Source organism: Coturnix japonica, chromosome W, assembly GCF_054131305.1.
Source record: "Coturnix japonica strain WE chromosome W, WE-NBRP24, whole genome shotgun sequence".
Taxonomy (NCBI): Eukaryota; Metazoa; Chordata; class Aves; order Galliformes; family Phasianidae; genus Coturnix; species Coturnix japonica.
The window spans coordinates 32980829-32995790 of NC_140701.1; the positions used below are offsets into that span (position 1 = coordinate 32980829).

The 14962-nt window shown below is 47.0% G+C and overlaps 1 protein-coding gene across 1 annotated transcript; it reads left to right on the plus strand.

The window, feature by feature from the left end:
• Positions 1-4454: 4454 nt before the first annotated feature.
• LOC146754720 (uncharacterized) lies at positions 4455-7012 on the plus strand. Its single transcript, XM_085527451.1, has one exon. It carries the CDS (start codon positions 6091-6093, stop codon positions 7009-7011), a length of 921 nt encoding a protein of 306 aa, XP_085383577.1. The 5' UTR covers positions 4455-6090; the 3' UTR covers position 7012.
• Positions 7013-14962: the final 7950 nt, after the last annotated feature.

The following is a 14962-nucleotide window of genomic DNA, read 5'->3' on the forward strand; positions in this document are numbered from 1 at the left end:
GGGTGCAAGTGGATTTTTTCGTTCAAACCGTGACAGATTTTGGTGGAGAATGCGGGCAATTTGAGTTGCTGTTTTTCTGTGTTTTCTTCTGTTGCTCTTTTAGCTTTTAACAGGGCTACAAGTTGTTTTTCTTTGTTAAGGAGCTATCTTAGGTTTGCGATTCTGCGCCTGCGAGCTTGACCTTGAAAGTCCAGGCGGACTGCCAATACTCCGGTTTATTTTATAAACACTACTGAGCTTTGCGTTTTTAACTTTTTTTTTCTCTCTATTAAAAAAAATAATAATAATAAAAATGTTCTCTCTACTAAGTTGGCTTTATAAGGTACTGCATTTCATTAGTTCCTCTTTTATGATGCTCCAAACATATTGGACCATGTTTAAGCTAGCCCATTTTACCTATGAAGTTATAGGAATGTATTATAGATTGAAAGCACGGTTAGCAACGCTTACTTGGTATTTGCATGCAGCTCCAGAGGGAGCAACTAATGCAGCTAATGCAACCAATAGTACGGAAATGGTGGTTTTTGAGCGTGCTCTTCCTTTTTTCTTTGCATCCTTCAAGCAGTCTTCGACTGACCAGTTGTCCCAGTGGACCACACTGTCAATCGTATTAATCTCCCTTAATTTACTGTTGGTTATTGTAGTGATCTCACTCAGTATCTGGATTTATAACCTCAGGAGGAAGTCTTCCCTAGAATTAGAGAATACTGAGTGGCAGGGAGTGTGGAGAGACTTTGGAGAGACTTTTAGAAGACAGACATCTTTAGTGTCATGGAGCTTTACTCCTGAACACTTAAAGAATCCCAAGAGTTTGACTGCATATTTCAGACAGGAATGTTGTGGCTCAGGCAGATCTCAGGAGGCACAAATGACTTGGGGCCTAGCTCATGCTTATCGGGCCTTATTTAATACCATTTCTGAGAGGGAAGTTTTTGATGCTGAGAGAGGGATTCTCAGGGCTGAGAATGAGAGTCTCCTTGATGAGAGAAATAACCTCCTACAACAACGAGATTCATTCTGGTATGAGAAAGAGAGTCTCAGAGCTGAGAGAGAAGACCTCCTATATCAACGAGACACATATTGGTATGAGAAAGAATCCCTGCAATCCAAACTCAACACTCTCCAGTCCGAGCACAACGCTCTCCGGTTCGAGCACAGCACTCTCCAGTCCGAGCACAACGCTCTCCAGTCCGAGCACGGCACTCTCCAGTCCGAGCACAACGCTCTCCAGTCCGAGCACGACACTCTCCAGTCCGAGCACAACGCTCTCCGGTCTGAGCACAACGCTCTCCAGTCCGAGCACAACGCTCTCCGGTCCAAGCACGACACTCTCCAGTCCGAGCACAACGCTCTCCAGTCCGAGCACAACACTCTCCAGTCCGAGCACAACGGAAAGGCATCCAAACTTTGAGATAAAATGCTCTGGTGGAAATGCTACACAGCCCATGACACAGCTGTATAGCATTTCCAAACCGAGGTTTGGATGCCTTTCTCTATATCAGTCCATTTCCTTTTCTCAGGCTCCAAGTCCCGTTTAAAGGGGAATCTATCTCTTACCGCTATCAACATCCGCTTCCAGAGGGTGTAGGACTGATCTTGGCATGTGCCAATACCTCTGTCCACACGTGCATCTCTGGAAATGCTACCCAGTTGGCGAGCTTCATTGCCATCAAGCCACACACTGCTGGCACCATTGTCCCAGCATCGAAGTAACCAAGTGACCATATGTTCTTTTGGTTGATGTGTGTAATCCTTTCTTAGATACCGAATTTCACTCAGTTTTAAAGATCTATCAATAATGGTCGTAATACTTTGCTCACCTTTTGCTCTATCAAGAGTCCCAGGTGTTGATGGTGGCAACTGTGTTGATGAGGCTTCCCCATCTAGAAGTTTGTACTCGAGAAATTCTCGTAAAGAAAATCTAACTTTTGGCTCCTCTTCTTCATCTGACTCTGACTCTTGTATTATTTCCTCCAGGTAACCCTCCTTCTTTTTTCTCTCCTAACATCCTCTGCTCCTCCAACTTCTTCTGGTCTTCTGACTCCCCCTGCTCTCCTGAGTCCCCCTGCTCTCCTGAGTCCTGCTCTCCTAACTCCCTCCGCTCTTCTAACTCCTTCTGCATTTTCTATAACTGAGTTGAAAATTGTTTTATTTTTCGCCCTCTTACAGGGGCAACCAACATTGTATCTGGTGCCCCTGGTAGTTGGTCAAGGTGTGGTACATACGGTTCAGACTTGGGGATGTTCCCCTTGGACTGGAGGGTGCATAGCTTGGATCGGAGGAGATCGCGCTCAAACTCCAGGGTGTCGAACTCAGCCCTGAGGGCATTGTACATGGACTGAATTGTGTCGAGCCCGGACTGAAGCGCGTCGTGTTTGAACTGGAGAGTGTTGCGCTCAGATTGGATGGCATCGTACATGGTCTGGAGGTTGTTACGATCGATCTTGATAGCATCGAATTGAACCTTGAGGTCGCTGTACATGGACCGGAGGACATCTCGCTCAGATCGGACGGTGTTACTCTCGGACTGGAGGATGTTGTGCTCAGACTGGAGGGCGTTGTAATCAGTCTGGAGGGTGTCACGCTCCGACGGGAGAATGTCGCGCTCAGACTGGGGGCAGCTATTCTCAGTCTGGAGGGCGTTGTGCTCGGACTGGAGAGTGCCGTACTCGGACCGGAGAGCGTTGTGCTCGGACTGGAAAGCGTTGTGCTCGGACCGGAGAGTGTCGTGCTTGGACCGGAGAGCGTTGTGCTCGGACTGGAGAGCGTTGTGCTCGGACCGGAGAGCGTTGTGCTCGGACTGGAGAGCGTTGTGCTCGGACTGGAGAGTGTTGTGCTCGGACTGGAGAGCGTTGTGCTCGGACTGGAGAGTGTCGTGCTTGGACCGGAGAGCGTTGTGCTCGGACTGGAGAGCGTTGTGCTCGGACTGGAGAGCGTTGTGCTCAGACCGGAGAGCGTTGTGCTCGGACTGGAGAGTGTCGTGCTCGGACTGGAGAGCGTTGTGCTCGGACTGGAGAGTGCCGTGCTCGGACTGGAGAGCGTTGTGCTCGGACTGGAGAGTGCTGTGCTCGAACCGGAGAGCGTTGTGCTCGGACTGGAGAGTGTTGAGTTTGGATTGCAGGGATTCTTTCTCATACCAATATGTGTCTCGTTGATATAGGAGGTCTTCTCTCTCAGCTCTGAGACTCTCTTTCTCATACCAGAATGAATCTCGTTGTTGTAGGAGGTTATTTCTCTCATCAAGGAGACTCTCATTCTCAGCCCTGAGAATCCCTCTCTCAGCATCAAAAACTTCCCTCTCAGAAATGGTATTAAATAAGGCCCGATAAGCATGAGCTAGGCCCCAAGTCATTTGTGCCTCCTGAGATCTGCCTGAGCCACAACATTCCTGTCTGAAATATGCGGTCAAACTCTTGGGATTCTTTAAGTGTTCAGGAGTAAAGCTCCATGACACTAAAGATGTCTGTCTTCTAAAAGTCTCTCCAAAGTCTCTCCACACTCCCTGCCACTCAGTATTCTCTAATTCTAGGGAAGACTTCCTCCTGAGGTTATAAATCCAGATACTGAGTGAGATCACTACAATAACCAACAGTAAATTAAGGGAGATTAATACGATTGACAGTGTGGTCCACTGGGACAACTGGTCAGTCGAAGACTGCTTGAAGGATGCAAAGAAAAAAGGAAGAGCACGCTCAAAAACCACCATTTCCGTACTATTGGTTGCATTAGCTGCATTAGTTGCTCCCTCTGGAGCTGCATGCAAATACCAAGTAAGCGTTGCTAACCGTGCTTTCAATCTATAATACATTCCTATAACTTCATAGGTAAAATGGGCTAGCTTAAACATGGTCCAATATGTTTGGAGCATCATAAAAGAGGAACTAATGAAATGCAGTACCTTATAAAGCCAACTTAGTAGAGAGAACATTTTTATTATTATTATTTTTTTTAATAGAGAGAAAAAAAAAGTTAAAAACGCAAAGCTCAGTAGTGTTTATAAAATAAACCGGAGTATTGGCAGTCCGCCTGGACTTTCAAGGTCAAGCTCGCAGGCGCAGAATCGCAAACCTAAGATAGCTCCTTAACAAAGAAAAACAACTTGTAGCCCTGTTAAAAGCTAAAAGAGCAACAGAAGAAAACACAGAAAAACAGCAACTCAAATTGCCCGCATTCTCCACCAAAATCTGTCACGGTTTGAACGAAAAAATCCACTTGCACCCGTGACAGGGGCCGTGGGCCCCGCGGGGGCCCTAGGCCAAAAGGAAAAAGTTAATTAGGAAAAGAAAACAGCGTCAACGATCTAAGGAGGCACACTTATTTACTAAATACTATATCGAAATACAGGATAATAAAATATAATATAATATAATTGAAAATTGAGCTAACGAATCAGACAAAATAGGAGAGAGAATGAGTCTCGTAACCGAGAGGCCTACTGTGAAATTTAGGCGAGACGCTGAAGGCTCCCACACACTCCCCTGAACGCCAGAACTCGAAAGAGAGAGATCAGTCTAGTCTGCAACCGAGTTAATATAGAGTCCAGGTCCCGTGACCTATCGTGTTGTTCCCTGGGAGATGTAGTCTTCTTCTGTAAGTAGCAGATTCAGTAAAATTATTCATGCTTTATATGATGTTATGATGTGGAATACTGATAGCAAAATTACAAAATTATTAAACCATGACACCCCACTTATCTCTTAACTGCTGCACATGTGGAGTTGGGGGGGCAGTCAGGGTGGCTGTCGCCATCTTAAGCCATTGTTCTCCCTCCGGGGGTCTGCAAATAAGCGCGCTCCCTGACTCCAACCCTCGGTTCCCCGGCCCCAGCAAAGCATTACCTGGAGCAAACGATTTACTCTCCTCCTTAGCCGCTTCGAGTGCACCCAGGACCAAACCCCAGGTTTTTAATTCCTCCGCTTTATACTCGTGCATTGCTCTTTGGAGCAGGGCAGCGGTGAAAGATTCCCACCGCTCCGAATCAAGTAGATTACTAGGGGAGGGTGAAGGCTGAGCTTTCTGCAAACAAGAAATAATGGCAGCAATCTCCTTCTTAGGAGCATTCCTACCGCAATGAGTTTTACAAACTCGTAATACTGACTTGCGGAATCAAACTCTATAATCCAGAGATGGGTTATAAAGCAGGTATGTTTATTCCAGCGTTGCGCAGTGCCGGGTGCAAGGGGGATAGCTCCTCTAAACTTGCACACCGACTTGTAAAACCGTGATACAGATATAGGTACACCTCATACATAGTCAATGATTTCCCGTAATCCTGATACATATTCAATAATTCTTTATCATGCAGACCCCCTCTTGTTATCGCCCATCTTATCAGGGAGATGCAACTCCTCTTCTGATATTTAAAACATCTAATCCCCTCCTCGCCAGGGTGTCTCAGGGAGATCTCACTCCTTATCTGCATCCTTCCTGCTCTCCCAGACCCACTGTCTCCATTCCTTGTTATTCTAACTAACTAAATCATTTTCTGTAAACTACCTTTCACTATCCCCCTTTTAGCCCCCCTTTATTATGAATTTCAGCAGAGCATCTGTTTCCTGCTTCACTGTTCAATACTACCTTAATGATGGATTGATTCCATGTTTTTTCTGGTGCTCGACACCGTACGTCCTCGCACCCTTTGTATATACCCGGGCCCAAAGTCCCATGGTCTTCCACGGTCTCACCGCAGGATAAACAGCAGCTGCATTCAATTTCGCCCCCTAGGCGCTTCCACGGGATCTAACCATAGGATTCGTGTCCGTCTCGCGGTTAGCCGTCGCAAACTCACTCTCAGAACGTCCTCACACGGGGCGCCAATTGTTGCCTTGTGCAAGGTAACCTTAAGAACTATGTCCCTCATTGAGAATGTGCTTCTGACGGCCCCCTGACCAAGTTACACGCTGATTACACCAATATGGTGAGCTGTAAAATGGCGTTTATTCAACCGCGTGAGCCCCTTATATAGGGCTTGTATTTCAGTCTCATACATATACATTACCGAGCGGGGAAGACCTATCGCGTTACAACTCGAGAGTTCGAGCTGAATCTTATTTACATGTAACAGCCTGTCCATACACGCCCACCGAACTCATGGACCTAGTGCAACGATTTAGGCAAAGGCCAAGGGAAAGTGTTCCAGCTTGGTTATTACGGTTATGGGATTCGGGGCCAGAAAGTGTACTGGTTAGTGGCCCCGAAGTATCCAAGTTGGCCACAATAACAATACATCCTGCCCTTAGGCAGAGACTGTATGCTGGGACTCAATTCCCTGAAGAAAATCATTCAATTGTAGACTGGCTAATGGCTGCTTGCCGTATGGTGTGGCCAAATAAAACTGACATGCCAGTAAACTCAGGGATGTGGTCTTCTATGGAAGACCTTCAAAATTATATACGAGAATTAGGCATGCGAGAGGCTATCTACGAAGATACATTTGATAGCCCTGATATGGTAAGATTCTCCGCAGGAATGAGGGACCTAATTTTACAACAAGCTCCCTCGCATATGTATGGAACACTGGTTTCCATACTCAACCCATTTGTAGCTGCAGAAGCAGCAGTCCAACAAGCTGCCCAATTGGTGGCGGACCTTGGGGAAACTGAGCGCTTACGAACTAAGCGCAATATCAGGGTGATTGAGGATGCCGAGGCTTTTCCAATAGTGCGAGCCAGAAGATCGGCCCCGCGAACCCCTCGGGCAGGACCTGTTAGAGTATCCCGGAAACAAATGTTCAATTATCTGCTCCGGGCAGGCGTTCAATTTTCAAAAATTGATGGTCAGCCCAATCACGTTCTCCTTCAGTTGTGGAAGCAGCTGAAGAATGAACAAAAATTTCAGAATAACCCCAAAAGACCAGGGATAAGACTTATAGAGTGGAGACCAACAACAACATGGAATTTAGAAGACTTTGTAGTTCTGAATAGGAAAAAGAAGCCGCCTCAGGTGCCTCGGGTCACGATACCAGAGGTATCAGAGGTAAAAGACTTGAACCTGGCTCAGTTCATGGCGTGACGAGGGACGTCAGTCCCCCTAGGGCCTCTAGACGGGACCGGAGGCCCTATGTAGAATTGACGATATACTGGTCCCGAAAGAATGTACAGTAGGTTATGGCCCTAGTTGATACTGGGGCAGAGACATCTATAATATATGGGGACCCAAGCAAATTCAAAGATAATGGAGTGATGATTGGAGGTTTTGGGGGACAGACCATTCCAGTCACCCAAACCTGGGTAAAATTGGGGATCGGGCGCCTCCCACCACAAGAGTACAAGGTATCCATTGCTCCAATTCCGGAGTATATATTAGGAATTGATATCTTGTGGGGTCTGGCTCTCCATACAACAGTGGGAGAGTTCCGGCTGCGGCAGAGATGCATTAGTATCCGGGCAATTCAGACAATACTGAGAGGCCATGCAAAACATGAGTCTATTTGTCTGCCAAAGCCGCGCTGGATTACTAATGTAAAACAGTACAGACTCCCGGGTGGGCAGGATGAAATAACAAAAACGGTGCAGGAATTAGAAAAAGTGGGTATTATAAGGCCTGCACATCGCCCATACAGCTCCCCAATATGGCCAGTACAAAAGCCGGATGGAACATGGAGGATGACAGTAGACTACAGGGAATTGAATAAGGTCACGCCACCCGTTCATGTGGCCGTACTCAATATTGCCTCCCTAATGGACACACTAAGCAGGGAAATCAAAATATATCACTGTGTCTTAGATTTAGCGAATGCATTCTTCAGTATTCCAATCAGTGAAGAATCAGTTTGCATTTACATGGGAAGGGAGGCAATGGACTTTCCAGGTCCTACCCCAAGGGTACGTGCATTCACCCACTTTTTGTCATAATTTAGTGGCGCGTGATCTGGCTAAGTGGGAAAAGCCAAATAATGTCAATTTATATCATTATATTGATGACCTCCTGTTAACATCTGATTCATTAGAGGCGGTGAGACAAGCAGCAGATTTGTTGACAGCTTATCTGCAGAAAAGAGGGTGGGCTATAAACCCACAGAAGGTGCAAGGTCCGGGGTTATCTGTAAAATTCCTGGGAGTAATTTGGTCCAGGAAAACCAAAGTACTACCCAGTGCGGTAGTAGATAAAGTCCAAGTGTTTCCAGTCCCTACAACATCAAAACAGTTGCAAGAATTCTTGGTTATATTGGGGTATTGGCGCTCCTTTATACCTCATTTAGCTCAGCTATTGAGGCCATTGTATAAGCTTACGAAGAAGCGTCAATCACGGAATTGGGGAAAGGTAGAACAGGATGCTTTCCAACAGGCAAAATTGGCAGTTAAACAAGCTCAGGCATTGGGTATATTTGATCCGACCCTCCCAGCTGAACTAGATGTTCATGTTACCCAGGATGGTTTTGGCTGGGGCCTGTGGCAACGCCAGAGTTCTGTTCAAACCTCCATTGGATTCTGGTCTCAGGTTTGGCATGGAGCAGAAGAAAGATATAGCATGACTGAGAAACAGTTATTGGCTGCCTATTCGGCGTTACAAGCAGTAGAGCTGATAACACAAACAGCAGAGGTCATAGTTAAAACTTCATTACCAATCCAGAGGTGGGTGAGAGATTTGACTCACCTTCCTAAGACAGGGGTGGCCCAAGCACAAACAGTGGCACGATGGGTCGCCTATCTAAGCCAGAGAAGCAGTCTGTCTTCATCTCCACTTAAAGAAGAATTACAGAAGATCCTAGGCCCAGTGACGTATCACAGTGATACATCAAAAGAACTGATGGTTGCTCCACCAGAGAAGAGTCCCGTTCAGGAAGGAAGATATCCTATTCCTGAAGATGCCTGGTATACGGATGGGTTCAGCAGAGGCAACCCGAGCAAGTGGCGAGCAATAGCATACCATCCCTCTACTGAGACCATCTGGTTTGATGAGGGGGATGGTCAGAGCAGCCAATGGGCAGAATTGCGAGCCGTGTGGATGGTCATAACTAAAGAACCTGGTGACGGCGTCCTGAACATCTGTACAGATAGTTGGGCTGTGTACCGGGGGCTCACTCTGTGGATTACGCAGTGGGCTACCCAGGAATGGACTATCCACGCCCGACCGATTTGGGGTAAAGACATGTGGGTAGACATTTGGAATATGGTCAAACATAGGACGGTATGTGTCTACCATGTCTCTGGTCATCAACCCCTGCAGTCACCAGGAAACGATGAAGCTGACACACTGGCCCAAATCCGATGGATTGAGAATTCACAATCCGAAAATGTTGCCCGTTGGTTACATCAGAAGCTACGGCATGCTGGACAGAAGATAATGTGGGCAGCCGCTAAAGCATGGGGGCTGCCTGTACAACTATCTGATATCGTCCAAGCATGTCAGGATTGCGACGCTTGCTCAAAGATGAGACCGAGACCGTTGCCTGAAACAACATCCCACATTCCTAGAGGATATAGTCCTCTTCAGAGATGGCAGGTTGACTACATTGGGCCCCTCCCTCGGTCTGAGGGGGCGAGATATGCCCTGACCTGCGTTGACACGTTAAGTGGACTGCTGCAAGCCTATCCTGTACCAAAGGCAAATCAAGCGTACACAATTAAGGCGCTTACTAAACTGATGTTTGCATACGGGACACCTCAAGTTATCGAGAGTGACCAAGGGGCTCACTTTACTGGAGCGATGATACAGAGCTGGGCAGAAGAAAACAACATCGAATGGCGATTCCACCTGCCATATAACCCAACAGGGGCAGGCCTTATTGAATGCTATAATGGTATCCTTAAGGCTGCCCTGAAGACAGACTCTCAGTCCCTGCAGGGGTGGACAAAAAGATTATATGAAACCCTGTGCGACCTGAATGAAAGACCTCGGGATGGCAGACCCAGTGCCCTTAAAATGTTACAAACTATATGGGCCTCCCCTCTTAGGATCCAAATTACAGGTACCGATAGTGAGGTAAAACCACAGATTGGTAATAAAAATAATCTTCTGCTCCCTGCCCCTGAGAATTTAAAACCGGGAATCCATAAGATAAATTGGCCCTGGAAGGTGCAGGTAGGACCCAAGTGGTGTGGCCTACTTGCACCTTGGGGGAGATTATTGGAGGTGGGAGGTTCAGTCACCCCCTCAGTGATAGGTACATGGCCTACTGACATCGTGGTCAATACTCCGGTCTTTATTGCTAAAGGAACACCTATTATGTCCCTATGGCAGATCAAGACTCCTCCTCTGGTGCCAGATATAGTTATACAGCCACAGATATCTGGCCAGAGGATGTCATGGTTTAATAATTTTGTAATTTTGCTATCAGTATTCCACATCATAACATCATATAAAGCATGAATAATTTTACTGAATCTGCAACTTACAGAAGAAGACTACATCTCCCAGAGAACAACACGATAGGTCACAGGACCTGGACTCTATATTAACTTGGTCGCAGAACAGACTGACGTCTTTCGAGTTCTGGCGTTCAGGGGAGTGTGTGGGAGCCTTCAGCCGTTTGCCTAGATTCACAGTAGGCCTCTCGGTTACGGGACTCATTCTCTCTCCTATTTTGCTTGATTCGTTAGCTCAATTTTCAATTATATTGTATTATATTGTGTTATCCTGTATTTCGATATAGTATTTAGTAAATAAGTGTGCCTCCTTAGATCGTTGCCGCTGTTTTCTTTTCCTAATTAACTTTTTCCTTTCGGCCTAGGGCCCCTCCGGGGCCCACGGCCCCTGTCACGGACGCAGGTGGATTTTTCGTTCAAACCGTGACAGATTTTGGTGGAGAATGCGGGCAAATTGAGTTGCTGTTTTTCTGTGTTTTCTTCTGTTGCTCTTTTAGCTTTTAACAGAGCTACGAGTTTTTTTCCCTGTTAAGGAGCTATCTTAGGTTTGCGATTCTGCACCTGCGAGCTTGACCTTGAAAAGTCCAGGCAGACTGCCAATACTCCGGTATATTTTATAAACATTGTTGAGCTTTGTTTTCTTTTACTTTTTTTCTCTCTATTGAAGAAAAAAAAGGAAAAAAAAAATAATGTTTTCTCTACTAAATTTGTTTTACCAGGGACTGTGTGACATTGGTTCCTTTTTTGAGACGCTCCGAACATATTGGGTCATGTTTAAGCTAGCCACTTTTTCTTATGGAGCTATACAATTTTATAATGGATTGAAAGCATGGTTAGCAATGCTCACTTCGTATCTGCATACAGCTCCAGAGGGAGCAACTAATGCAACTAATTATACAGAAATGGTGATTTTTAAGCGTGCTCCTCTTTCTTTCTATGAATCCTTTATGCAGTTTTTGAATGATCAGTGGGCCACACTCTTAACCTCCCTGATCTTACTGTTGATTATTGTAATAATCTCACTCAGTATCTGGATTTATAACATCCGGAGGAAGTCTTCCCTAGAACCAGAGAATACTGAGTGGCAGGGAGTGTGGAGAGGCTTTGAAGAGATTCTCAAAGGACAGACATCTTCAGTGTTATGGAGCTTCACTCCTGAACACTTGAAGAATCCTGAGAGTTTGATTGCATATTTGAGGCAGGAATGTTGTGGCTCAGGCAGATCTCAGGAGGCACAAATGATTTTGGGCCTAGCTAATGCTTATCGGGCCTTATTCAATACCATTCCTGAGAGGGAAGTTTTTGAAGCTGAGAGAGAGAGTCTCAGGGCCGAGAAGGAGAGTCTTAGAGCTGAGGCAGAAAAACTTTGGACTGAGAAGGTAGAGAGAGAAAAAGCTTTTGAAGCTGAGAGAAAAGATCTCCTGTACCAACGAGACTCAATCTGGTACGAGAAAGAGAATCTTAGAGCTGACGCAGAAAAACTTTGGGATGAGAATGTAGAGAGAGAAAAAGCTTTTGAAGCTGAGAGAAAAGATCTCCTGTACCAACGAGACTCAATCTGGTACGAGAAAGAGAATCTTAGAGCTGACGCAGAAAAACTTTGGGATGAGAAAAGCTCCCTGCAATCCCAACTCAACACTCTCCAGTCCGAGCACAGCACCCTCCGGTCCGAGCACGACACTCTCCAGTCCGAGCACAGCACCCTCCGGTCCGAGCACGACACTCTCCAGTCCGAGCACAGCGCCCTCCGGTCCGAGCACGACACTCTCCAGTCCGAGCACAGCGCCCTCCGGTCCGAGTACAACACTCTCCAGTCCGAGCACAGCGCCCTCCGGTCCGAGTACAACACTCTCCAGACTGAGCGCGATGCCCTCCGGACCGAGCACAATGCCCTCCAGACCGAGCACAACACTCTCCAGTCCAAGTATGACGCCGTCCAGTCTGAGTGCGGCACCCTCCAGGCCAAGTACGATGCCTTCCAACCCAACTGCGACACCCTCCAGTCCGAGCACAACACTCTTCAGTCTGTGCATAACGCCCTCCGGTCCGAGCATAACGCTCTTCAGACTGAGCACAATGCCCTCCGGACCGAGCACAACACTCTCCAGACTGAGCACAATGCTCTCCGGTCCGGGTACAATACTCTCCTCCAAGTATGACGCCCTCCAGTCTGAGCGCGGCACCCTCCAGCCTAAGCACGATGCCCTTCAACCCAATTGTGACACTCTCCAGACCGAGCACAACACTCTTCAGTCTGAGTATAATGCCCTCCAGTCCGAGCATAACGCTCTTCAGACCGAGCACAATGCCCTCCGGACCGAGCTCAACACTCTCCAGACTGAGCACACTGCCCTCCAGGCCGAGCATAACGTCCTCCGGCTCGGGTACAACACTCTCCAGTCCAACTACAACAGCCTCCAGACTGAGCTTGGTGCCGTCCAGTTTGAGCGGAACGCTCTCCGAGACCAGCTATGTGCCCTCCAGGGTGAGTTGAATGCATTTAACCAACTACCAGGGGCACAAGTAGTCCAATTTGACCAGCCACCGGGGGCACATGTAGTTCAATCTGACCAGCCACCGGGGGCACATGTAGTCCAATTGGACCAACCATCGGGGACACCAGATACAATGTTGGTTGCCCCTGTAAGAGGGCGAAAGACAAAACAAGTTTCAACTCAGTTAGAGAAAATGCAGAAGGAGTTAGAAGAGCGGAGGGAGTTAGTAGAGCAGGACTCAGGAGACTCAGGGGACTCGGGAGAGCAGGGGGACTCAGGAGAGCAGAAGAAGTTGGAGGAGCAGAGGATGTTAGAGGGGTATAAGAAGATGATAGAGGAGCAGAAGAAGTTTGAGGAGCAGATGAAGTTGGAGGAGCAGAGGAAGTTAGAGCAGTATAAGAGGATGTTAGAGGAGCAGAGAAAGTTAGAGGAGCAGAGAAAGTTAGGAGAGAGGAAAAAGAAGGAGGGTTACCTGGAGGAAATAACACAAGCGTCAGAATCAGGGTCAGAGTCAGAAGAGGAGCCAAAAGCTAGTTTTTCTTTACGAGAATATCTCAAGTCCAAACTTATAGATGGGGCAGCCTCATCAACACAGTTGCCACCATCAACACCTGGGACTCTTGATAGAGCAAAAGGTGAGCAAAGTATTACAACCATTATTGATCGACCTTTTAACGTGAGTGAAATTCGAGATCTAAGAAAGGATTACACACGTCAGCAAAAAGAAAATATGGTCACTTGGTTACTTCGCTGCTGGGACAATGGTGCCAACAGTGCGTGGCTCGATGGCAGTGAAGCTCGCCAACTGGGTAGCATTTCCAGGGACTCACGTGTGGACACATGCCACGTATTGGCACATGCCAAAATCGGTCCTACACCCTCTGGAAGCGGATGTTGATAGCGGTAAGAGATAGATTCCCCTTTAAACGGGACTTGGAGCCTGAGAGAAAGAAATGGACTGATATTGAGAAAGGTATCCAATTTTTGAGAGAGAGTGCTCTGGTGGAAATGCTGTACAGCCGCAAGTTCAATCGTAATGATCCAGACCAATTACATGATCCTGAAGCAGTCCGCGTTCCACGACAAGTGTGGCGTGACTTTACAAAAGCAGCTCCAGAAAAGCATGCCAGTGCACTTGCATTAGTATATGGCAAAGGGGACAGGAAACCCTTTGTGAATGAACTAATTGGCTGACTTCAGGAACTTGAATTATTTATAAGCGCCACAGAAGTTAATCTGTATACTTCAGCCATTGTCAAAATTGTGGAAAGGTTAAACGAAGTGGAGGGAACACAAAATGATATTATTGACAAATTGGCTAATGTGCCTGATGTAGATGAATCCACGGTGGTACAAGATGATGGAAACCAGGATTTCCACAATCGCCTATTGAGGAAGCTAAACAACATGAGTTCCTCTCGACCTGTATCATCGAAAATCTCAACCATTAAAAAGAGACGTCTTCGTATTCAAGCAAATGACGATGATAGGTCACCTCGAATCAACGATGAGACTACACGTCTTGCCTTGTTGCTTTTCCTCTGTAGTCATGGGGAGGACATGAAGAAGTGGTGTAATTCATCCACTTCTGCACTTCAGGCACGAGTGAAAGAATTACAAGGTGAAACAACTACCATGGTGAACTCTTCCAAGAAGGGGAGAGTTCCAGTTGCTGCAAGTCAACGAGGTAAACAATAGAGGGGCCCTGCCCCCAGCCAGGGGGGGGAAAGGGACAACAGAGTATACTGGACTGTGTGGATTAAGTGGCCTGGCACATCTCAACCACAGAAATATAAAGCCTTGGTGGACACTGGTGCACAATGCACCCTAATGCCCTCAAGTCACCAAGGGACACAACCAATATATATCCATGGAGTGACTGGGGGTTCCCAAGAATTGACTATGTTGGAGGCTGAAATAAGCCTCACTGGTAAAAACTGGCAGAGACACCCTATTGTGACTGGTCCAGAGGCTCCATGTATACTGGGAATCGATTACCTTAGGATGGGATATTTTAAGGATCCCAAGGGGTATCGATGGGCCTTTGGGATAGCTGCTGTTAACACAAACGGTGTTAAGCAGCTGTCAGCTTTACCTGGTCTGTCAGATGATCCTTCTGCTGTGGGGTTACTCCAGGTAAAAGACCAAGAGGTACCAATT

Excerpts from the sequence above, each read along its gene's own strand:
- LOC146754720 (XM_085527451.1), top strand. The coding sequence starts at position 6,091 with ATGGACCTAGTGCAACGATTTAGGCAAAGGCCAAGGGAAAGTGTTCCA.